Consider the following 25,442-nt stretch of genomic DNA (forward strand, 5'->3'; position numbering starts at 1 on the left):
TTGTTTATTATATGAGAGGAAAACACATCACAAACATTTTTTGTGTCTTTGTGTCAATGTCTTTCAGGCATTTACTGACTCGGTTGTTATCCTAAATTAACACCAGCAAATCGCCAAAACACTCCAGTCAAACATCTCAGAAGCACTCACTCAGACTCAATGAAATCATGGACAAAAAGTAGTCTGCTGGCAGCATTATTTCTAGCCCAAAAATTTCCCTTCTGTTTTTTACTGCGGTTGACTTGGAGGCTGTTCAGCCGAAATGGAACATGTTTTGAAACTTCATCTCTACCCCATTTCTCTCTCTCTCGACTCATGCTTCACCTTTCCCACCTTCCTATCCCTCCCCTCCTGCACGGCCCACATCCAACCCCTCGAATGGGGGGCTACCAGTCATTATGGCTAATTTTCCGAATCCGAATAGCTTCTGGTGAGCACGGCTTTAATAGTGGGGAGCAATGCATTTCCAAGAAAAGGGGCTTGGCGTTGAGCCCACTTAAACAAGAAGCACGTTTAGGCATCTGCGCCGCCTGTTGATTTAACACACTTCAAAGATGAGCTGCGTGGCCCACGCACATCCTGCACTCGACCCGAACAACGGCACGACAATGACAACTGTTAAAACGGGTAAAACAGGGTGCAAAATGTTATGTGTGGGTTTAGCTGTGCATGAAAATGGAGAGAGAGCATAGGACACGGGGAGTAGGGGAAACACGTGTAAATGCTTATTTGGTCAGGCCTGAAAATCTGGCATGTATCCTGAAGACTCCAAGCATGAGACACCTTAATCTAAACCACTAGAGTAGACAAGAAATACACAGTGTGTCAAAGGCAAAGTAAAGCACAGTTACTTGGTGCAAGTAAGAAAAGGTCCTGGTATTTCACTCAAAAAAAGAAATTACATTTTGCATAAAGACAATGAGGCCTATTTTTAGGGAGGACCATAAAGATTCTTGCATTGTAACATTTAACTCCATTACAAGTAGGCACATTTGCCCTCCATAATACCAACATATTAATGTCACCGCAATGTCATAAACGATTGTCGTTGTCATGTTCTCATTATTGTAATGATTGTAATTATTATGTAATTATTGTATATATATATATATACAATACAATATACAATATATATATACAGTGAGGAAAATAAGTATTTGAACACCCTGCTATTTTGCAAGTTCTCCCACTTAGAAATCATGGAGGGGTCTGAAATTGTCATCGTAGGTGCATGTCCACTGTGAGAGACATAATCCAAAAAAAAAATCCAGAAATCACAATGTATGATTTTTTAACTATTTATTTGTATGATACAGCTGCAAATAAGTATTTGAACACCTGAGAAAATCAATGTTAATATTTGGTACAGTAGCCTTTGTTTGCAATTACAGAGGTCAAACGTTTCCTGTAGTTTTTCACCAGGTTTGCACACACTGCAGGAGGGATTTTGGCCCACTCCTCCACACAGATCTTCTCTAGATCAGTCAGGTTTCTGGGCTGTTGCTGAGAAACACAGAGTTTGAGCTCCCTCCAAAGATTCTCTATTGGGCTTAGGTCTGGAGACTGGCTAGGCCACGCCAGAACCTTGATATGCTTCTTACAGAGCCACTCCTTGGTTATCCTGGCTGTGTGCTTCGGGTCATTGTCATGTTGGAAGACCCAGCCTCGACCCATCTTCAATGCTCTAACTGAGGGAAGGAGGTTGTTCCCCAAAATCTCGCAATACATGGCCCCGGTCATCCTCTCCTTAATACAGTGCAGTCGCCCCGTCCCATGTGCAGAAAAACACCCCCAAAGCATGATGCTACCACCCCCATGCTTCACAGTAGGGATGGTGTTCTTGGGATGGTACTCATCATTCTTCTTCCTCCAAACACGTTTAGTGGAATTATGACCAAAAAGTTCTATTTTGGTCTCATCTGACCACATGACTTTCTCCCATGACTCCTCTGGATCATCCAAATGGTCATTGGCAAACTTAAGACGGGCCTTGACATGTGCTGGTTTAAGCAGGGGAACCTTCCGTGCCATGCATGATTTCAAACCATGACGTCTTAGTGTATTACCAACAGTAACCTTGGAAACGGTGGTCCCAGCTCTTTTCAGGTCATTGACCAGCTCCTCCCGTGTAGTTCTGGGCTGATTTCTCACCTTTCTTAGGATCATTGAGACCCCACGAGGTGAGATCTTGCATGGAGCCCCAGTCCGAGGGAGATTGACAGTCATGTTTAACTTCTTCCATTTTCTAATGATTGCTCTAACAGTGGACCTTTTTTCACCAAGCTGCTTGGCAATTTCCCCGTAGCCCTTTCCAGCCTTGTGGAGGTGTACAATTTTGTCTCTAGTGTCTTTGGACAGCTCTTTGGTCTTGGCCATGTTAGCAGTCGGATTCTTACTGATTGTATGGGGTGGACAGGTGTCTTTATGCAGCTAACGACCTCAAACAGGTGCATCTAATTTAGGATAATAAATGGAGTGAAGGTGGACATTTTAAAGGCAGACTAACAGGTCTTTGAGGGTCAGAATTCTAGCTGATAGACAGGTGTTCAAATACTTATTTGCAGCTGTATCATACAAATAAATAGTTAAAAAATCATATATTGTGATTTCTGGATTTTTTTATTTAGAGTATGTCTCTCACAGTGGACATGCACCTACGATGACAATTTCAGACCCCTCCATGATTTCCAAGTGGGAGAACTTGCAAAATAGCAGGGTGTTCAAATACTTATTTTCCTCACTGTATACATATTGTATAACATTCAACCTAATTCATTTGTGAGACAGTCTAACAGAAGGATGGCCAAAACCAGTGAAATATCAACTGATTTGATAACTCAAGCTCTTGTCATATTTTATTACCATTTTCTAAACTATAGCTTATGACTTATGTCTGAATAAATTTTGTTTTGACTGTATTGTGTGTGGGTGTAAATAATTAGGAAAGTAATTGTCCTGAAATATCACATCTCAATAAAAATGTACTTCTAAGTCATCAATGTAGCCTTACTTTATCAATTAAAGCCTTAATTTATTTAGGAATAAGACATTGTCTTTACAGGCTTTGTGACATTCACCCACCAGAATATGTATAACAGTTAGTTTCGGTCCTCAAATTTGATTGGTCAAGTGGTGTTTGCAAGAATGCAAATATCCTACAACGGCACTGGTTTGCATCACTCTGTTTGCCTGCATTCGCAGTGATCCAAACTGTGTGACTATGATATTGAGTGTTGGAATCCTCTAACTACACCTGTGTGGCATCGCTTTGACCTCTTACCCGTCTCTGTGACTCAGCAGGATCGATTTTAACTGGCAGGCCTGGCATCCCATCCAGCATCAACATCCTGATAGCACTGTTCCTGTGAGGCATAGCAGAAAAACAACGTTAGGTTTCAATAACTTGAAGTGTTATATATCACACTGTGTTGTTCTGCAGACAGTCAGCCATAGTGAGGAACAGAGAAATCAAATATGTTTGCTATAACTGTAATGACACATCTTCTCAACCTTAGATTTGTCTCAGATCATATAGGAGCTGTGCTTGGTGACAGTCCAACAGATAAACTGTGAGGATAATAACAGTAAACATATGTGAGAGAGCAAGCCAAATGGTTTTAATAAGCATTCATATATCATTCTTTGAAGTGTTTACTACTGCTTGAGGTATTTTACAGTCATGTTTATCAGAAACGCTGTTTCATTTCACTGTATACATGCAGTATAGAGCTGAAATGATAATAACGCCACTATGACTCTACTGACTCTGATCAAGATCTGGGGTCTCATTTATAAAACTGTGCGTAGGATCCTTACTAAAAGTGTACGTGCGCCCGAAAGCCAAAAATGACGTACGCCAAAAATTATTCAGACTTATAAAACCGTTCGTACGCCAGAACCTGCGCAGAATTCACTTTATAAATCCCAGTCAGCAAGATTGTGCGCACATGAGTCTCCACCCCGAAATAACCATATATGGAGCTTACAACGCCTAGTTTTACTATGCAGATCCTCATCTGCATATCATTTGCATATGATTATTCATCCACGTGATAACGTTTAATGGTACAAGACATTAGGAAAATATGAAATACGGATGTGCCGTCACATTACATTTATAAAAATCATGTAGTAGCCTATCCTTGCCTTGTTTTTGAATACATAAATCAAATAGTGTAAAATACATTTCAGAGAAAGTTTTTCTCAATCTTTTCCACTGGCCAAATTGTATTTTTAATTGATTTATATTTTTAATGGAAACAGATAGGCCTTGTGCATTATTTGCCCAGAGAGAAGGAAATGAAAAGTGTAATAAAGTCGTTATTTTTGGGTTTTTTTGCGCACAAAAAGTATTATCGTCGCTTTATAAACTTAAGGTTGAGCCACTGTAGTCACTTGGACTATATTAACGATGTCTTTAATGCATTTTCTGGGCCAGCAAGTTATAATGTCTTAGAAGCCTATGGAGGAGTGAGACAGCTCTCAGATTTAATCAAAAATATCTTAATTTGTGTTCCGAAGATGAACGAAGGTCTTACGGGGTTGGAACAACATGAGGGTGAGTAATTACTGACAGAATTTTCATTTTTGGGTGAACTAACCCTTTAACTCCAGCTCACCATCGGTGTCGCCAAACTGCTCCATCTCCAAAACTTCGTACACATGGGTCAGAGTTTGCGTGCAGGTGTGCAAATTTTCCCGTCAAGTTTGTTTTTATAAATCACAACTTATGCGTCGGAAGTGGCGTCTGAACCCTGAACAGATGCTTTGACTTCTGAAAAATTATATTTCTATAGAATTCTATGACAGTTCTATTTACATCTCTTATTGTGAGCACAGCAGCTTAAAAACAATTGCCTCAAATTTGCCTATTTTAGATTATTTTAAAGTAACAGTCCTGAATTATAACATCTGGGTAGGCATTAGTTACTCAATAAGGAATGTTCTAATACATAACTTTGTACTGACATTGCCCATGTTGTCACATTCAGTTAAGATGCCATTAAACATGGGTAGTTTCAGCAAGGAAATAAGCATTATACAGCAGTGTTTACAGCAGTCGTTATAGATTTAGTCTGTTCATGATTTAACGTGGTGTGTGTATTTGTGTGATTTGTGTGAACCTTGCACACACTTTTTAAATGAAAAAGTGAACTGTTCATGTACTAAATGTCAACAAATAGCATCCAATTTCCAGACAGCAGGAAATGAGAGGTGAGAAACATTTACACTTGCACAAATGACTAGAATTCAAATGGACAAGCTGTTACTTTCACTACTAGAGAATCACCCTCTGCAAGCAAATATTAGCTCCCTGCATCAGTAATGCCATTATAAATCTAACTGAGGCAATGGGCCAATTACATGATACTAATTTTTCCCAGATCCACTGATTAAAATCTTCAATACAACTAATTCAATGAGGGTGATTTTAACTTCTGAATTGAAATGAATTTGTTAATGTCAAAAATGTCATGGCGAAACAACTTTCCTAGTATCATATTTAAGAAAAAAATAAAAGAAAGAATAAAATTCTTAAAATAAATCCATAAAGCAGTTTGGCATAATCTCTTATTAATATATCTTATAAAAACGTTTTAACAAAACCACTTCACTGCTTATTAATATTTGAAAATCAAAAAAGTCAAGTCATGTGGTGAAACCAACATGCAAAAAAAAAAAAAAAAAGTAATTATCAGTAATAACAAAGAGGGCCCTTATGACAAGTCTCTTCAAATAGTTGATCTTTTTTATGACAAAACAAGGTAAGTTTGTAAGTCAGGTTGTAAAATGTCAAATTGTGAGACTCTCAAAAAACTATGAGTTTTATAATTAATGATATTTGTTTAAAGGGCACCTATTATGTAAAATTCACTTTTACATGGCGTTTGAACATAAATGTGTGTTGGCAGTGTGTGTACACAACCACCACCCTATAATGATAAAAATCCACCCAGTGCTTTTTCTTTAATCCACATAAATCATTTGCAGTGTCTCAGAACAACCCGTTCTCAGATTCAGGGCAATGTGACGTACTTTTGCACAAGCCCCGTCCACGACTGTTGACTGACACTGCCATATTAGCATATTAGCCCTGAGTGAGCTGTACAAAGTCCGCCATTGTTTCGATGCCGGAAACAGGGATTGAGGTGTTTTGTTGTTGGATGTAAGAATGAACATAGCAGTCTTCATTTACTCTCGTTGTTACTCGAGGATGGATCTGTACTAACTGTTTGTGATCCAGCTAACAATCTCCGGAGCGTTAGGCCTAACGTTACTGATCACTTGTCTTTATTACAGTTCATCGAGTCGTTTTACGGATATAAAGTTTACCAGTTTATTAAGCACCCACTGAAAAGGTGTGTATATATTTGTTTACTGTTAGTTGTATCGAGTGTTTTGTGTAATTCGCTGTGTATGTTGATGATAATGAAAGGGAGAGAGAGAGAGTTTATGGATAAGACTTCAATGCGCACTTCTTGTACTGTGTTTATTCAGCTCTTACAGTGATTCTCTGGAGTAAAATTAACGTTTCATCTTTTGGGTGAAGTACAATAAACTTAATTGAACTCATCAGTATATTGTTGGCCATCATTCGGACGGGGTCCGCTACAGCAGGTTTGTACTAATAGTTGATAAAATCAAGATGAAAAACAAGTTATAACCGCAATTAAACTAAACTATACATGTTCTATCTCCATACAGCATAATATTCTCTGGCTCTGTGGACATTACACGGGTATTGTATTGTCCGACCCGTGTCGAAATGAACACTGCTACTGAGACTTTCTGTTTTGATATTATCAGATGAGATTGTCCTGCCACTGAGCGCAAGCTCGTGATGCCTCTGTGCCGGGAGCAGCAGCTCATTTGCATTTAAAGGGATACACACTAAAACGGTGCATTTTAGCCCCAAAAAGTAACAATTTAAACATGGTGTAAACAATTATTTGTTGGGTATTTTGAGCTAAAACTTCACATACACACTCTGGGGACATCAGAGACTTATTTTACATTGTGAAAAGGGGCATAATAAGTGCCCTTTAAAACAATCTTTTACCTTTGAAAAAATATTTTTACTCAATGGTTCATTCAGTTTAAAATTTTCATAAAATTTCATAAAACAGAATGTACATTTTAAGAACTTGGCACATCGTGAACACTTTTATTTGTCATTTACCTTTCTCACATTTGAGCAAATTCTTAAAATAATTTGGATCCTACTGGATATTATTCCAATTTTATGATTTATTTATTTAATTTTACTAAAACTGACACTGAAGAATAGGCAGCAATGGCTCACAAACTTGCATGAAGTGCATTTGGAAATGTTGCATAAGTCTGAATCCTCCCTTGGTTATTGGAGGTCATGGTGTTAGTCCTGTCTCATAACTCTGCAACACTGATAAATTAAGGATTATATCTGGAAATCACCTGATTTCTTCCTGTTACTGCAGTGCTTGCAGATTCATTAGAGCGACTGGAAACTGCTGACTGTTTTGGCTTCTGTTGACCTGGTTAGTTTAGACCTGCCTCTCTCTCTCTCTCTGTGTGTGTGTGTGTGTGTGTGTGTGTGCGAGCGCGCGCCATAATCCTTGGCAGACAGGAAACGGGTGGGGTCCGAAAGGCTGTGCCCACTTAAAATCCCTACTTCCAAATGCTGTGTATATCCATGTGTGCCTGGGTTTTCAAGACAGAGAACACCCACACCCACATTAATGGCACCAATCTGAAGACACTTCACTTCCCCATGAGTGCTCTTACCAGAGAATCTCGACTTTAAAGCATTGGTGCACACCACACCCAGGTGCTGATTGACAGCACCCCACGTCACATGTGTGCATGTACAGTAACACCTCATACAACATCTTTAAGGCTTCTACGAGTTCTCGGGTAAAGCCATAAGAAGTGTTTGGTTGTTTGGGGCTGGTTGGACATTGTGGCATTTTATATTTCCTTTAAACTGTTCTGAGACTTGGTCTGAATTATAAGGTAAATCTGTAATGGATGCCATTACACAAAGCTTAGTGAGCTCCCTACCTAGACAGCTTTAATGGGATTAGACTGAAGGTGCACTCTCGACACTAAGGCTGTTCCAAAAGGTAGGCAGCAACTGAACATCCAGCTGAACACCAGCTTGGCCAGGATGGGAGGCCAGCTTGACCAGCTTAAACCAGCTAAGACCAGCCAACAAGTTTATAAATATATTTCATTCAGTACTGAAAAGTAGTTTTATCTAATGACAAATTTGTGGGTGTTATTAAAGTATTACGTCATTAGCTTAGCAACATGCTAACCTCAGAATTGAAAACGAGATCTAACAAAGCAAATCATCCTTGGTACATTTCACTCAGAAAGAAAGCAGTGACTCAACATTTTTTTGTGGGGAAGTTGGCAAGTATCATCAGAATGTGACCTTGGGTCGGAGCTGCTTCCTGCCCACTGCCATGCTACTGATAACCAGGCTCAAATCTCACCAACAATGTCTCCTGTACAAACATCTTCCTCATCTCCACTCTTCCCTTTTCTCCTTCCTCCCCTGGAAAGATAACAGACACAACTGGGTCACTTTACTCACAAAACTTTGAGATACTGCTCCAAGATCAGACTTCTCCTTTTTAAAATTGATCTTATTAACTATGAGCTGAAAAATTGAGCACTCTGCTCTGGATCGGTCCCCAAGACGCAGACTTCTTCTGGATTCTCCTGCTTTGTGTAATTGTCTTTTGCCAAAAAGCCCTGAGTGACTTCAGACTTTCCATTTCAACAGAGCTCATTTTCCTTGGCAGGACAACTTCTGTCGGATAGAGCCAGGACATTGTCAAACCTCCAAGAGAGAAGTGAGGGAGAGAAGAAGAGTTGTGTGAGTGTGTGAGGAACTGCTGGGGAGAGGTGTGCTATTACACTATTTGAATCAACTGTGAATGCACAGCAAATTATTGGCCAGACCCTTGAAGTAAAACAATGCCAGGAACAGATGTGGCCACTAATATAAACATTCCAGTCTTCTGTACCGACTCCTCTTGTTCAGCAGATCTCTGAACAATTTCATCTGAACTTGTGATGCCACTAAATATGCTCATAAATAATATTCTCTCATTCTTGGTTCCTGTTAGAATATTCTCGTTTTGTTCCAGTTCATGCTTCGGTATTGAGGATATCTACTCCATCAGAGACTGAACTGTGGTAAATGTGGTCCCCAAGTGGGAAATTTCTGTAGATAGATAGATAGATAGATAGATAGATAGATAGATTAAAATTGATAGATAGATAGAAATTGTATCAAAATCAAACTTTTTTATTATATTAAAAAAGTATTATGCTAAGGATCTTTCAAAACAAATGATCCGACAACGAGACGAAAACTACAACAATATTAAAATGAAGAGAGCATGTCCACAATGTGATAAAAGAGACAACCAAGTAGCACTGGATTCAGTTACGCTGATGAGCGTTCTGATATGTGAGCGGTTATCAAAAAATATCAGACTGCTGAATGGCGAAATCGACCAATCAGAATCAAGTCGTTCAGAGAGCTGTGTAATAAAATAGGCAATTGCATTCTCACGATTGTGCTATTGTTCAGAATATCAGCAAGGCTGTGATTACATGTTTTTTTTAACTATATATTTATATGGTTTTACTTCTGATCTATCAAGCTTGGACAGGTATATGTTGCGGACAGTCCATTAACTAGCACTACGAGAGTTGTCAATCTGTTAAAAAATTTTTTTAGCAATTCTTAAAAGAAAAATCAAAGGTGGCCCAAAAACTTTGATAAAACACTACACTAAATGATAGTTGGAGAATTCATTGAGTCAGTGATCGTTCAGGGACTCTTGATCAAACTGACTGACCTCTTGGCGGCCCATTTCACGCACCTAGTGGTGATCAGTAGTTGTAAAGAGATTTTGGCATTATGGCTACAATAATAAACATTCTAGACCTGATGTTGATATATGAAATCCTTGAATGCTCTTCATGGATGAAATGGCCTTCTCTCTCAGCCTCACAATCGATGCTTTGTATGAAGATTCAACTGCTCCTCGCAGTCTTTAAAGTAAATAAACACTACAGAACGTCTCCTGCAGATTCCTCAAATTTAGTTAAAAAAAATCAGGCTTCTGCATATTCCACTTGCCTTCAGAGGGAACTAGGAGTGAACACGCTCACTTACACATCTGCTATTGATTTGAGGGGAGCCTGGAACCCCTCCGTTTAAATCTGTCAGTGTTAGGAGCGCATAGGTTAGTATTTACTGACCTCATGTGGGACCTACTTGCCTCTTACCATACAGGTGACAGTGTCTGTGAGTGAATGGAAAGTCTGTCAAATGTCGATCAGGCCATCTATATGGGAAATTAATATAATCTTTTCTGTCTCACAAAAGACCAGAGGTGGAAAGAGTACTGAAAATGTGTACTCGAGTACAAGTACCGTTACATTGCTGAAATAATACTCAATTACAAGTAAAAGTACTGGTGTCAAAAAAGTACTTAAGTAAAAGTACAAATTACTCTTCTCAAAAACTAGTTACTTTTTAGCTGGCGATAGTTAATGTATTACCAATAAATATTCAACCAAATCATAGATTTATGTAGAAAATAGCTACTTTTAACACGTTTTTACCTTATTGTCGAAGGACATTAATTAGTGGTCATGATACTGGAATTTCTAACTTCAATATGACACCTTGAAATATGTCAATATTCAGTAGGCCTAGCCTATCATTTTTAATACCATCGGGAAAACTACCACATACTAAATATTTTAATATCTACATTTGTGTCCATCCATTTTGTCAAGGCAATCATTATTTTCAAGCATCGAAAGGCACAACACTCATTGTAACAGTAATCTATTTGAATGGAAAAGTTTAATTCAAGTCTTCTGAAGGGACACGTCCACTTTATAAGGTGAGATTTTAATTTAGACTTTTGTTTACATATTTAAACATTGATCAATAACCATTACAATAATCTAACTTAAATATTTACTCACTCAGTGTATTTGTTTACAATAGGGTAACGTTCACTTGCAATAGCTCACACACAGCACAAGGAAGCTTGATTTCAAACTGAATTTAATTTGCAAAAATGACCAGATTTTTCATAACTTTTGACAACGTTTAATTCAAGAGCATGGAGAGATTGGAGCTGGACGTCATTTGAGTTTGCAGTGAGAACCACTTGGAGAGATTCGCGATTGCACATGATATGACACAGTCCGAGAGCGCACACTCAATATTCGAGTCCAGTTCATTCGTAGGGCCTATATTTGAGAGCTCGCGTCCCGTTTTCTGCGATCACATGAATGTGCCCTCGCGTTACAATATTGCACTTGACATTTGCCATTAAAATATGCCATAGAAACTTGCAGGTATTAATAAAATGATGCATAATAGGCCTACCTGCAATCCCGCGCTGAGAGGAGGCGGGTGTGTCAAACTCGCTGTCGTTGAGATGAGAGAATGAGAACGCGCAGCTGGTATCGTATCGGTGTATAGGCCTATACTACAGAAAATTAGTATTGACAGATATTTCGGTATTGATATGTAACAAAATATAGATATTTTGACAATACTACTATGTAGTTTGTTGTTTCTCCAAACTTTCAGTCCAGCCATTAATCACTCTGAGCTCCTCGCCTCCTTCACTTATGATCAGCTCTCCAAAACCTGCTGCGACTGCGGCGGCTTTAATTCAGTCCAAATATCAGGGGTTTTATTGGTCCGTTTACGATAATTTTTTTTTTCCATTGGCTACCGAAATGCCAGTCAAAGATTTGAATATCAATTCAAATTGTACTCAGTAACGAAATGTGATTTTACAAGTAGCGAAGTAGATTACTTAGCTTAATATGTAGCCTACTTGAGTAGGCTACAAGTAAAATTACAGATTTAAAAATATACTCAAAAAAGTACAAGTAGCCTACCCAAAAAACGACTTAATTTCAGTAACGTGAGTAGTTGTAGGCCTAATTCGTTACTTCCACCTCTGCAAAAGACTAAGTTGATGAAAGTGTCAACAACTGTTTTTCCTGTTTCGCAAACAACTCGGCTAAACCTCAAGATGCAGTCTACTTTTCTTTTCTTTTTTTCTCCCATCTTGTCTGTAATATCTTCCTCATCTGCACAGTGTGTTGTAAGAAGTTTTTGCAGGTTCGAGATCAGCTTTACAATGGTGAAGATCAAGACCTTACTAAGCAAGCCTGCTCCCAGATCAGGCCAAAAAAGATGACAAATGGCCTCTCGGTCACAGCTTGGACTGGTTTGCTGTGCTCTCTTCCATGAAGACAGCGGGCCAGAAACATCTGAAGCTCTCTCTCTGGTGTTCCGCTGGACAGGGTGAGACAGATGTGTGTAATTTGACTTGAACTATTGAACCGCATGCCGTCAAACTGTTTATTATCAGAGGTCTGGCACACACCAGGTTGCGCAATCTGAAGGCCATGTTATTAGGCAATATTGTGCAATGTGTGGCGTCAACTGTGAAGAGTTTAAGAAAAATGTGCTCCTTGAAAATTAGAGCTTGAATAATAGGGGCAACCAACAAATGATTTTAACATTCCCTAATGCAGGTCAGTTGACTCAAACTAATCATAGAGTGACTGTGTGGACTTCCTGTTTTTTATTAAGAGGCAGCCTCTGAGAGAAACATTTTTGGCGTGTGTCTGATCTCAATCGTAATTAATGAGCACAGCTCTAGCTGAGCTAGAGTTAATTGTGCTCAGCTGAGCAATCCATTTTGCACTTTGTACGGCGTTACATCTTACTGTCTTCACACCTCTGATTGCTCTCAAATTTGTCAAGTATATATACAGAAGGGAATTACATTTTCAACTGTTATGGAGAGGACAAACATTTTCTATGCTGTGCTTGCATGGCTAAGACTGGATGGGCGGTATAGCTAAAAATATATATCTAGATAGTTTTATGTTATATATTTTTTATTTTAGATTTCAAATAATGCTTGAATATATATATATTGATATTTATTAAATTGCTCTGAAATTATTTTATTGTAACCAATTAGATATAAAAGCAATGCAGGAAACTAAATGCAGTAAAAAAAAAGTACTTTAAAATAATCAAGGCATGTTCTCCAATGTTTTTCACTAAATGAACACACAAAAGAATGCTGTTTAATATATAAACTAAAATGAATATAAAACAATGTATATATTAACACTTACATGCCATTTATTTATCATTATTTTTTTAATTTTTTTTAGTTTAATTTTACCTTCATATGGTATTGTTCCGTATAAGACCATAGAAAAGCAACAGAAAGGTAAAGGGTGAATGGGACTGGGATGTGATTCAGGCTGGATTCTGTTTTGTTTATATTTTAACAGTGTATATATATACACACACACACACAAACATATATATATATATATATATATATATATATATATATATATATATATATATATATATATATATTAATTAATAAAACATTTTGCTGAGAAAATGTCATATTCAACCATTTTGAATAGTGGCGTAAAAAATGGTTTAATCCAATTGAATAAAGAATCAGTTAAATGATTAATGCAAAAGAACTGAACCAATTAAACTTGTGAGACAAGGAGAGGTCACAAAATGAACATAAAGACAAGCTTTTTAGTAAATTTCATAGCCAAAATTAAAATCACAATACAATATTGGTTAGTTCTACATCACCAGAAAAGAATTGCAAATATATCGTGAATATCCAATATGTCACACTGCGGTCCAAACAACCACCCACTAAGGTGTTTGAAAGTCTTGCCTGTTTCACAGCTGGAAGAGATCTGCCCGCATTCCCAGTAGGCTGTGCGGACTCAGGGGGCAGCGATAGCCCTTCCCAGCTGTCCTCGGCATTGTGGGAAAGCCTGAGCCTCTTCTAGAGCAGTGCCAGAAAAGATTCGGCCCCTAAAGCGCAGCGTGAGTGCCAGTAACCAAGCATGCTAACTAGCGTGACTGCTAACCACCCAGAGACCAAACCTCATACAAAGACTAAACTTACAGAAAAGAAGCGAAGAGAGAAAGGAAGCAGAAGGAAAGGAGGACAGGAAAGGATGTGATCGCTAGAGATTACGCAGCCCTTCCAAAACAGATAATGACCACAAAGCACTCTTTTTTCTTCCTCACAAGGCATGAGTTTTTACCCCTTGAACAATATTAGCCCTCTTCCCTGAGTGTTATGATGCCCCTGCTCGTAATGAGCAAGGCAGCTGTGTTTGTTTTCCAGCAGTGCATGCTCACACAGGGCTGGGTAAGAATTGTTTTTCCTTCTCTGCCCTCGGTGAGGCTGGAAAACTCACAGCTGCAACTAAAGAAAAAAGGGGAGAAAGTGAGCAAGAACCAACAACTGCAGGTGAAAACCAAAGAAGAGACCGAAAGGAGAGAGAGAGAGAGAGAGAGAGAGAGAGAGAGAGAGAGAGAGAGAGAGAGAGAGAGAGAGAGAGAGAGAGAGCAAGACGTAAAGAGGTTGAGAAAAAGTACAGCTTTTAGCTCTTCTGAAATAATTTGCCCTGACAGCAGCTGTGGAGCTGAAGACAACTGTCTGGCTTTGACAGATTTCTAACCAGGAACAGATCACACATGAAACTCTCTCTCCCTCTTCCTCTTGCGTTTTGGAGGTCAGGTCCCTCCAGGAGTGGTTGTGGGGTCAGAGGTCAAAGTTCAGTCAAAGTGTTCACAGGAAGTGTATCCGCTACAGGCTCTGGCTGGAGCCCTTTCGCAGAGCTCTGTTTAATGGGCCAGGCGGTCACTGGGGAGATATGCTGTTTCCCGTACTGTACAGGAACCACCCTGCCACTTCACTCTTTGTAGGCTGGTGACTCACAAAGGAGATTTAGTTCCTCTGATTTGTGTTGTATGTGCACATATGTGTAGGAGCATGTCTGTGTGAAAGCATCTGGGTTTCTATGCCAAGAAAAGCTGCAGTTCACTGAAAATCAGTTTGAAAGCGAAAGCTTCAGTACTCCAGTTTAAATGTCCATTAACTGTTGTACGTCCCAATGAATATATGCTGACTAGGGATGATAATCTAAAAGTAATCAAAAGTATCAATACTAGTCTTTCTGTATTATCACAGAGCACCAAGTTTGGTACCCGAGTGTTGTCTCTGTGAAGAACGTTCACATTTCGCAGCTGCTGCAATTGTGAATGAACAAATGTACTTCTTAGCTAAAAAGCTTGTCTTGTTTGGCTTGAGTTATTAATGCAACACAGTCAGTGAGTGTAAAACGGTAAGACAAAACAAAAAAGGGACGTGTGTCAAAATATCAGATTTGTGCATTAGGTCTGGCACTGTATTTTACTGTATTTTATTATACACTATCCAAAATAAAGGAGAAGAAAAAAGCTGTAACAGAGGTGAAAGGTACTACTATACCATTTAAGTAATAATATGTACCTTTATTGTATATTGCACGCAATACAACAATATTGACAATAATGATAAAAATACTCACTGTTCTTAATTAGTTTTGTTATTCTTTATTACTATTTACATAGTAAATAAATACAATTAATAGCCTACTTATGAAACTGATTTATTTCAGTTTTTAATCAAAGGTCAGTTCAGTTTACTCTTTTGTTCTTTATTAATTGCATAGTAAATAAATAATAAATACTTAAAAAACAAACAAAATTTTTTTTAATTAAATTTATTTTAATTGTATTTTATTAATTTATTTTGTTTCAAAATTGAAACCAAATATCAAGCATTGAAATTTCACTATAGTATCGAATACTAAAGTTTTAGTTATGAAAACTCTAATACAAATAACTGAATAAACATGTATTTACAATCCACAATACTTTTAGATAGATACGGACCAACTAAACTACAGTTTTAAGTAAAAAAAAATTCTAAAAACTTCCTATCCATCCATTTTTCAAACTGCATGTCCTGCAGGGCCACAAGGATGCTGGAGCCTATCCCAGTGTCTCGGATCGTTGGCAGAGAAACATCCTGTATGGATGGCCAGTCCATTACAGGGATTCTACAAACGTACAACACACAAACTCTTTCCACACCTGATTCACACCCCCTCAAACTATTGATTCAAATCATGTTTGCACGAAACCCACACATTCACCCTTTAGCTCCCTCTCACGCCCACATTGTGTTCCTAAAGACCACATCTACAACAACAACCACCCAGAGGTGAACCTGCCAGAACTACTGCTGACTCACTGGGTCATTCAAGCGCCACTGTGAGAGGAAACTTTGCTTATTTTATTGATGTTTCAGGTGAAGAAATGCTTCCAAAAACACAAGACCTAGTGACCCCCGAACTTCCTCACATTGCAACTGCAGCACAAAGCTCATCCGGTGTAGACGCGACAGATACCAGACAGCAATAGACACTCTGGAGGAACTCTCAGGTGTGGTTTCAGTTCTGTGGTGCAGACGATGCTGTATATTTATAGCTACTTAAATTGTATTTAACACAAATTGTGCTGTGGTTTTCTTGAATGGTGTCTAATTATTATTCAAAGCTTTGAAGGTCTGATTGACTTGGCTAGGAAAACCATGTCACATACTTGAGAGGGAAACCACTGGCAGATGGAGAGACACAAAATCATCCATGCCAAATCAGACCAACAGATGCATCGCTCTAGTGCTTTACTGGACTACAACAAAGCTATACTGTTCTTCTGTGCAGTTCTTATATTTACACCATATACTGCATTTATCATGTAGCCTAATGTTAATTTGTCGCTATTTGAAGCAGTAGGAGAGAGAGAGAGAGAGAGAGAGAGAGAGAGAGAGAGAGAGAGAGAGAGAGAGAGAGAGAGAGAAAGAAAGAGAGAGAGAGTCAACTGAATGCAATCCTGGAGTCTTTCATAAGTACCCCCAAAAAAAAAACAAAAAAAAAACAATCATATAGCATTTATATAACATTCATAAATGTGCAGAGAACTATTTATATAGCTGAAACTGCCTGAGCAGCCATGAAACATATAGGAAGAGAGAACCAAAACGCAAAACCAAACTCAAGACAGCAAAGCTGTAAACACATATTTATGCTCTTAAATAATATTAAGAATTAGGCTATAGATTTACTAAGAATTCTGCCCAGGCTATTCAGGTCATAAAGTCAGGAGTCACAAATTAAACAATTACACAAATATGTCAACAGCTATAAAAGTGAAAAAGAACCCCCAAATAAAACATCTGCAACATTAATAATAACTCTTATGCTATTAAATTGAGAAGTATTACTGACGAATGGACAGTTATGTTAACATTGAAAGTCTAATTGTTCATTTAAAAAAAAAAGTTTATTCAAAAATAAAGGTATTAATGAGCTCTTATTTGCAGTGACGATTGTAACTGTCAGTTAAATGACAGCTGACAGGTCTACTGTAGTCTTACAAACTAACATACTAAGAAGTGGTAAACTGAAAGGAAAAACATCGGACAGTACTGACCTTGTTTATTAACCTCAGTAACTGAGAGCGAGAACCACTATCCTTAGAGCGTCCTTTTGTCTCCCTCTTTTCTGTCTTGTCTTCCTCTGTCGCACTTTCTGATGTGACCCTCTCTCTCTCTCTCTCTCTCTCTCTCTCTCTCTCTCTCTCTCTCTCTCTCTTCCCTCCTCCGCCGTGTGTTTCTCAGGAGGAAATGAATGGATGGCTCACACGGTGCTGTTCTACTCGCAGAGCTTGAGTCACATGACCAGGCTGAATGAAGGGAGGGGGTGGACCCTCGGGCTGCCAGGCGAGAGGACAAGCAGTGTGTGTGTGTGTGTGTGTGTGTGTGTGTATGAGAGAGAACATATGAGAGACAGAATGCCAGACTATGAAAATGTTGTGGGTGTTTAACTATGTATTTATGTGTTGCTTTATGTTAACTTTCTGCAGAAGAGAAAGATCTCAAATGATTCTCAGAAGTCATAAATTTGAATATGAACTAAACATTTCTCATTAATTTTACAGCTCTCTTAATTTCCCCCCAAAATCTTTCCAAAGCGCAAAAGGTTCTTTATAGTGGAAAAAAGTTATTCTGATTATCAAAATGTTCTTCACACTAAGACAAAAAAATGGTTCTTCTAAAGTAAGGTTCTTTGGGGACTCAAAAATGGTTAATCTGTGGCAAACCCCTTTTTGGAGTGATATTTTAAGAGAAACATCTCAGAGAAAGTTGATACTTAAATGACATGAACCAAATATCTCCATTAAGTCTCCTGAGCAATGAAATACTGACCTTTGAGCAATAAAATATTCCTCTGGGAATAAAGAAAAGTAAATAAACCAACTCTCGTTGATTTTTATTGCTCTTTAACAGCTCAATAGGATTAACAGAGATCTAAACACATCTTAATGATGAAGAAATGCCTGGATAGTGGCGAACACACCATGCTGTCTAGCTAGGAAGTAGGAACATTATATTTTGGTCTTTAAGCTCTGTTGCTTACATGGCAAAACTGATCCACCACAGTAAACCACCACTGGGCCAGTGGTAACAATGCACCAGAATGTCAATGACCTGCACAATGAAATGGTATGTGTTCACCATTCCCAAGTGGATACAGGATTGTGGGACCTCAGATGTATAAGGAGGCTGCACATATAAGATATGCAGCGAAATATAGTGAATAAAGAAGACAGGGTTAAAAACATATTATAAACATGAGAAATAATGTTCGATTATTCAATCCAGAAATAAACTGCTTTCACCCTGTGTTAATGAGCAACTAAAATGTCCATTCAGAGCAAGCACTGTAGCCCTCCCTAACATGTGTGTGAGTGTGTGTGTGTGTGTGTGTGTACAGCTAATTGAGGAAGTCTGGGGGATGTGCGTGACTCTCCTTGGAGGCCACTCGTCAGTTGCCATAGCGACCTGCTCTCCCACCTTGTGTCGGTCCTGTGCTTTTGTGGAGGTGTGAGAGGAGGTGGAGGACTCGCTTTAGTTTTTTCTCTCTTTCCACCCCCTCTCACTGCGATACTGTCTCTCAAAGCTGTTGGAAGCATCCTTTCCATTCTAACTATTCGGCTGGCTCAGTTAAAGTGAACAAGAAGTTGACTGTGATGATAAATAGTTTTTTCACAGGTAAAGAACTGCTGTTAACTGTAAAACTGTGGGCAAAGGCAGTAGAAGCAGTCAAACTGTATTTGGCATCTGTTTAGCTGCTTCAGTGCCACTGCAATTTGAAAAGAAAACACAAGTTTTGCATGGAAGTTTAGTGGTTTCACCAGACATGGAATGGTCATCCATCACACAATCTGACAGAAATGTTGTTCTTGTATTTCTGAAAGGTAATTGGCTAGACTGACAGGACTTTATCTGCTGTTGGTGCAGGCGCTGAAATGTTAATTTTGCATCAGTCAAAATGATGATTGGACTGTTGACTTTGGCCTGGTCTTTTCCAGCGCTTAAAATGGATTTCCAAGGGTTTGTGTTTGCTTAGCTCTGTGATATGAAGAGAGAAATGAAAAAGAATAGTGTGGAGAATATCAGTAATCTTTGATTATTGTCTTGGATTACTAAGATTCTGCAGAAGCTAGAATGGCTTTTAAAAAATAAAATGGCCTGTTTGTCTTATAGTTAATTCACTGAAGTGGTGTCAGTCAAGTCATACTGAGGGAATTGTTTGAAATTATATTATTTGATATATTATTACCTACTTTTCAAGACTGAGATATAAACTAAGAGAGGTTTAGAGAGGCTGGCAGTCCCCGTGTATGTAAGTGCTAGCCAGGGCCAGTGGAGCATGACGCTAATGTGAAGCCCAAGGCAAGCGTATGCCTGACTGCTCTAACACCTGCTTTCAACCCGTGTACATGACTCTAATAAAAAAAGAAAATACCTTAACATCCTAGCTAAGGTGTGTTTACCTGAGGATAACATGGATGTTTTACGAGAAGATCATTAAAATAGAGGAGAGTCTAATCTGTATTAATCAGCATCTACTATGTGAACCTTTACCATCCATTAGACCTTTCCATTGCACAAAAGGTTTATTAATAGTGGAATAATAATGTTATTAGTTTCCTTTCAAAACTGTTCACTGAAAGTTTCTGTAGAGAACCCAAAATGGTTCGGTAACACTTTACAATAAGGTTCATTAGTTAACTACATTAGTTAACATTAACTAATAATGAACTGCACTTATACAGCATTTGTTCATCTTTGTTAATGTTAATTTCAACATTTACTAATACTTCATTAAAATCTTGTTAACATTAGGTAATGCACTGTGAACTAACATGAACAAACAATGAACAGCTTTATTTTCATTAACTAACATTAACAAAGATGAACAAAAACAGTAGTAAATGTATTGCTCATTGTTAGTTCATGTTAGTTAATACATTTACTAATGTTTAATAAAGGAACCTTATTGTAAAGTGTTACCAATGGTTCTTCTATGGCACTGCTGCAAATAAAGAACCCTTCTTTTACATGCACTTTACAAGTTTAAGTAAGACTGATTCTTTTAATTAAATATTTGCACGGTCGATAACATGATAATTTGATTGTAGCTTGGCTTCTTTCAGAATGTATTTGTGTCAATCGGACTGCAATTGACATTGTATGCTTGTGCCAAAAGACAAAAGTGACGTGCGACTGCGATGTGTATTTAAGCATACAAATATTCGTGTACAGACAGATTAAGATGAAGTTTGACGAAACAAAAACCCAGTGAAGCTAGATTGCAATGTGCATGTAAACTTAATATCTGTGGATTTGATTGGCCCAGGACTTGCTATAAAGGATGACTGAGTAGCTGTCATGAAATGAACCCTGTCAGCTAACACACACACACACACACACACACACACACACACACACACACACACACCTAAACAAACTTTTATATTGTTTCAGCTGAAGAGCCCTGCAATCTTCAATCAAGTACACTGGACCAGACTGTGAGAAAGAAAAACAAGGTAGACCATGGTCACCGAAACATACAGGACGGAGTGAGTGCTCAAAACTCCAATTATTGTCCAAAAATATTATTAACCACTTTAATTAGTAAGCAATTAGATTATGTCAACGCTTAGAAATGGAAAAATAAGTAAATAAAACAGCCATACCGAAGAATAGTTTCAAAATCCCTGTGTTAAAGATGGTGTTTATTTGTATTTCATTTTAATTTTAGTAATTTTGTTGTGTGCTTTTGCATCAGTTTTAAAAAAACATATATTTAGCTTTTTTTATTTATTTATGTGTAATACTTTGGTACTTAAACTTCTTTCAATTAGTCGCTAAGTTTAATTTTTAATAAAAAAATAATAATTATTATTTCACTTACGGAAAACAAATAGTTTTAATTGAGGTTAACAATAACATCACTGATTAAAGAATGACAATCATTAAACCGTTTTATCTTTTGTGAGCGAGTTATGAGACCGATGAAGAAATGGCGCTCTAAATAGGATGTGTTGTGATTTGGTGAAATTTCGCTCAGTGTCTCCAACGTACAAGGGTTGCTATTGTAATTTAGGAGGTATGTTTGTGTTTGTTACTGAAGCTTGATTACCCCCCAGGTTGACACTTTTCTATTTTACCAGCAACACTCACAAATACAAACAGCATGGACACATTGTGCAGCATTATGGGTAATTGATTGCACTGGGCAGGCTGCGTAATATGATGTAACATATCGTGACAGAGGAGACACTTTCAAATCTAACAAAATGTGATTCAGTTCTGAGCAAACTATTCAGTTTAACAGCTCTCATGTGAATAACGCTCACTAAACCAATGAATGACTCTCTCAGAACAAAATCAATTGCTTCGATTTTGACCGTTCCTTAGTTTACCTTAAAACTGAGAAGCATAACCTTGAACATCTTGTTCCTTTCGTTCTTATGTTCACTTCAGGGTTTCATTGTGGTTTTGCCGTCCAATATTTTTCTGAAAGTCTGGTGCTTTTTTTAAAACCCTAGATAATGTATTTCTCAGTGCTGTACGACTCCTTCAGACTCTCGCTGCCAAAATCAGCCCGACTGACCACCCCCCACACAGTCTGCAGGGGGCCAGGGAGTGTGTGTGTGCGAGCGTCGGAATGTGTGTGTGCGCGAGAGAGTAAATGTATGTGTGTTTGAGGGAAGTACTTCCTCCTTGCCAGTATTCCCACAGCCTCCATTTTCCTGTTGTGCTCAAAGTGTCCTTTAACAATGCATTGGAGCAAACACACACCTTTTAGAGGTGCAAGTTAGAGAAGAAAGCTTTATAAAGGCAAAATATAACCGCACACTCACTTCAGCATTTTCTTTTTTTTTTAGGTACCTTGACAAAGGCTTGTTGCAAAAACGTCGGAAAATGATTAAATGCTGAAGTTAGTGTACAGTTATATTTTGCCTTTGTAGTCAGACACACGCAAATAATCACCATCATATTTGTTTGACTTTATCCTGTGTGAACTGCCTTTCTTCCCATTCCTTCCATGTCTGTCTGTTAGTTTATCCCCCCGTAACCTCTCCGATGGTTATTGAAATTGCATGGTTGGTATCAGTGAAATTCCTCTGTAAACTGATGTAGCTGTTGATGAATTACTGGCAGCCCTGGTAATTCATTCCAGAGACCGTAGTGGACAGAAATCATTTATGGGAAATGTGAACGGATCCCATCGTATTCATTTGACTGTCCTCATAGGGTGTGTGGTTATGCTGGTCGGCGTATAGACGCACACACTCTGCCACGTCGTTTGGGGTCCGCACCCCCGGCCCCCCTTTAAAGCCCCCAGTGCAGACCAGAGCGCAGTGGGAAAATGAGAGACAGCTTTTCGGCGTGGTGGAGGGAATGCTCGGACGATGAGAACATGTAGTGGAGTGAAGTCAATAAGGAGGGGGAGCTGCTGACTGGCCTGTGGAAAAAGAGAGCAAAAGGAAAGGAGAGAGAGAGAGAGAGAGGGAGAGAGAGAGAGAGAGAGCGAGCAATATGTCATGATTCAGAGGAAAAATAGTTTGTTTTACAACCGTGTTCACATTTCAAGGGTCTTTCATATAGATCAGTCCATGTTAAACAAGACAAAGAATCAATTTCACGCCCGGTTTGTATGTTACATGTGGTGTAATTGGTGACATCAATTGTCGGGCAGCCTGAGGGATGGTTTATCCAAAAATGAAAACTCTGTGGTCATTTACTCACCCTCATTTTGTTGTAACCCATAAGACTTTTGAAACAGACTTAATGATTTCTGTCCCTCCATTGAAAGCCCATTCCAACAAAACGTTGATGCTTCAAAAAGTTCATAAAGGCATCGTCTTCTGCAGAGACATGATCACTTGGTATGATGAACAGATTTTTAGGAAAATGTAGGCTTTAAATCACATATAAACATGTATGAACACAACATACAGCGCATAGAAATGGTTAACGGAAGCTCACATGCTTGCTTGACACACAAGAACAAGCCTCATTGGTTCTTATGCATCAAGCAAGCACATTTGATCTACCGTTTACCATATTTGTGCTCTATACTATATGTGTATCGATCAATGTTTACATGTAAATAAAACCATAAATTAAATGTGTGTCTCTTCAGAAGACTTGGATTAAACCATTCCATCCATTTACAAGTTTTGGTGGAATAGACTTTTAATGGAAGGACAGAAATCTCTCAGGTTTCATCTCAAATATCTTAATATGTGTTTCAAAGGTCTTATGGGTTTGGAACGACATGAAGGTGAGTGAATGATGACAGACTTTTTTTTTTTGGGGGGGGGTGAACTTGTATTTTTTTTAATACAATGAAAACTGATGGGGTCCAAATTAACAATTTGGACCCCATTGTCTTTCATTGTATGGAAAAAACAAACAAACACAGAGACATTTTTTATAATACCTCCTTATGTGTTGTACAGAAGAAGGAAAGTCGACAAGTTGAATCGACATGAGGGTGAGTAAATGGTGATAGAATTGTCATTTTTTGGGTGAACTACCCCTTTAAATGTCAGTACAGAATGTGAGTACTACTATAAACATTTGTCTGACTCATTTACTAGGGGTGCACACAAACTAGACCCATATGGCACCAAGCCGTGATGCCTATTGCATTGCATCACAGGAAATAACCTTACGGGAAGCGTCTTTTGATAAACAGAACCTGCGCTGATAAAATTCATTACGGAATGTTTTTTAAAATGGATTTAGAAACAAGTTGCGGGGGTTACAGTTGAGAAGTGGAAATAAAGAAGAAGAGTAAAGGGGGAGGACAGTAGGGTGAAAGAGACGAGAGGGACGAGAGAAGCCAACAATGTGACACAGAAATGAAAATGATAGAGTGCCTGCGAAGAAGTAAAGGATGAGTGAGAGAGAGCATAAATAAGAGGTTATTTTGAAGTGAGTGCCTCAGAAGGAAGACAAAAGAGAGGGGGCGAGAGAGAAGAGTGGTTGGCAAGGTCTGGAGGCCCTGGCTTAGCTCTGAGTCTGTCTCCTAATGGGCTCAGGGCTCCCTGATTTTCAAAACCAGAGGGAAACATGAGCGCAGACTCCAACCTCAGCATTCCAACAAACACACACACACACACACTCTCTCTCTCTCTCTCTCTCAGACCAACCTCGATCTCTCGCTCTCTTTCTGTTTCCCTTCTCCCCATCTTACAACAAACACTCTCATCCTTGCGTTCCCTCTCAATCCAACCTCAGCCTTATCCAACACACTTTCCCTCTCGAACCCACTTAACCCTTAAAGGAACAGTTCAGCCAAAAATAGAAATTCTGTCATCATTTACTCACCCCTCATATCCATCTAAACCAGTGTGACTTTCTTTCTTCCATGGAACACAAAATGAGAATTGTTAAGTTTTTTTTTTTTTTTTTTCCCCATGCAGTTGCAATTAACAGAGGTGCTGCAGGGATGAAGTATTTTTGTCACTCCGGAAGTTAGCATTACTCTGGATTTCTTTGGAAAAAAAAGAGAGAATAGGATTATTTTATTGACTTTTGTATTATTGCAGTAAATAAGCTTAAAAGTTAATGATTATTTTTGTTGATCAAGATAATCTTCACAAGTGAACATGTTCATTTTAAGGCAATCACTAGAAGTAAAAAGCTAAACTTAGGCTATAAACAAACTACATCACAGTCGCATGGCAAGTGCACAGTATATAAAGTTATTGTCTCTCAAAAGTAAGAGTCGACTCTGAGTCAATTAAATGAATCGTTTTTAAAACGAATCCTAAGCAGTTTCGTTTTGACGGCAAGATGAAACATTAGCATAATTGCCCGCCCACTTATTACAGACACCAGGGAAAACTTGAACCCCCTCAAACACTGCAGCTGAGCTGATTCCTGTGGATAGGGGAGAGTGGGGTGAGTTGTGCCAGTTTTTACTCAAAGTAACTTTAAAGTGAGGCCATGGCAGTAATGCCTTCAACTTAAGGATCTACATATATTTCAGGATGTGGTGCATCCCTGAGAACAATAACTTTGGATCTGAAATAAATTGTTTCAGAAATATAGCTCTTGGAAAAAAAGTGGTCTCAT

The 25,442-nt window shown here is 38.5% G+C and overlaps 1 protein-coding gene across 4 annotated transcripts in view; it reads right to left on the bottom strand.

The window, feature by feature from the left end:
* Window positions 1-17,654, bottom strand: part of klf12a (Kruppel like factor 12a) — a 33,456-nt gene extending 15,802 nt beyond the window's left edge. The window contains exons 1-3 of one of the 4 annotated variants that reach the window (XM_084099164.1): window positions 17,432-17,607; window positions 8,478-8,539; window positions 3,281-3,362 (exon numbers count right to left, since the gene is read on the bottom strand). In XM_084099164.1, the coding sequence (XP_083955290.1) occupies window positions 3,281-3,346 (66 nt within the window). In that variant the 5' untranslated portion in view covers window positions 3,347-3,362; window positions 8,478-8,539; window positions 17,432-17,607. Of the gene's footprint in view, window positions 1-3,280; window positions 3,363-8,477; window positions 8,540-11,410; window positions 11,443-13,772; window positions 14,002-17,431 lie in introns of those variants that run through there. The other 3 variants (XM_084099162.1, XM_084099163.1, XM_084099165.1) reach the window with 3 other exon arrangements.
* Window positions 17,655-25,442: the final 7,788 nt, after the last annotated feature.

Source organism: Abramis brama, assembly GCF_963993115.1.
Source record: "Abramis brama genome assembly, chromosome: 2".
In the NCBI taxonomy this organism is placed as follows: domain Eukaryota; kingdom Metazoa; phylum Chordata; class Actinopteri; order Cypriniformes; family Leuciscidae; genus Abramis; species Abramis brama.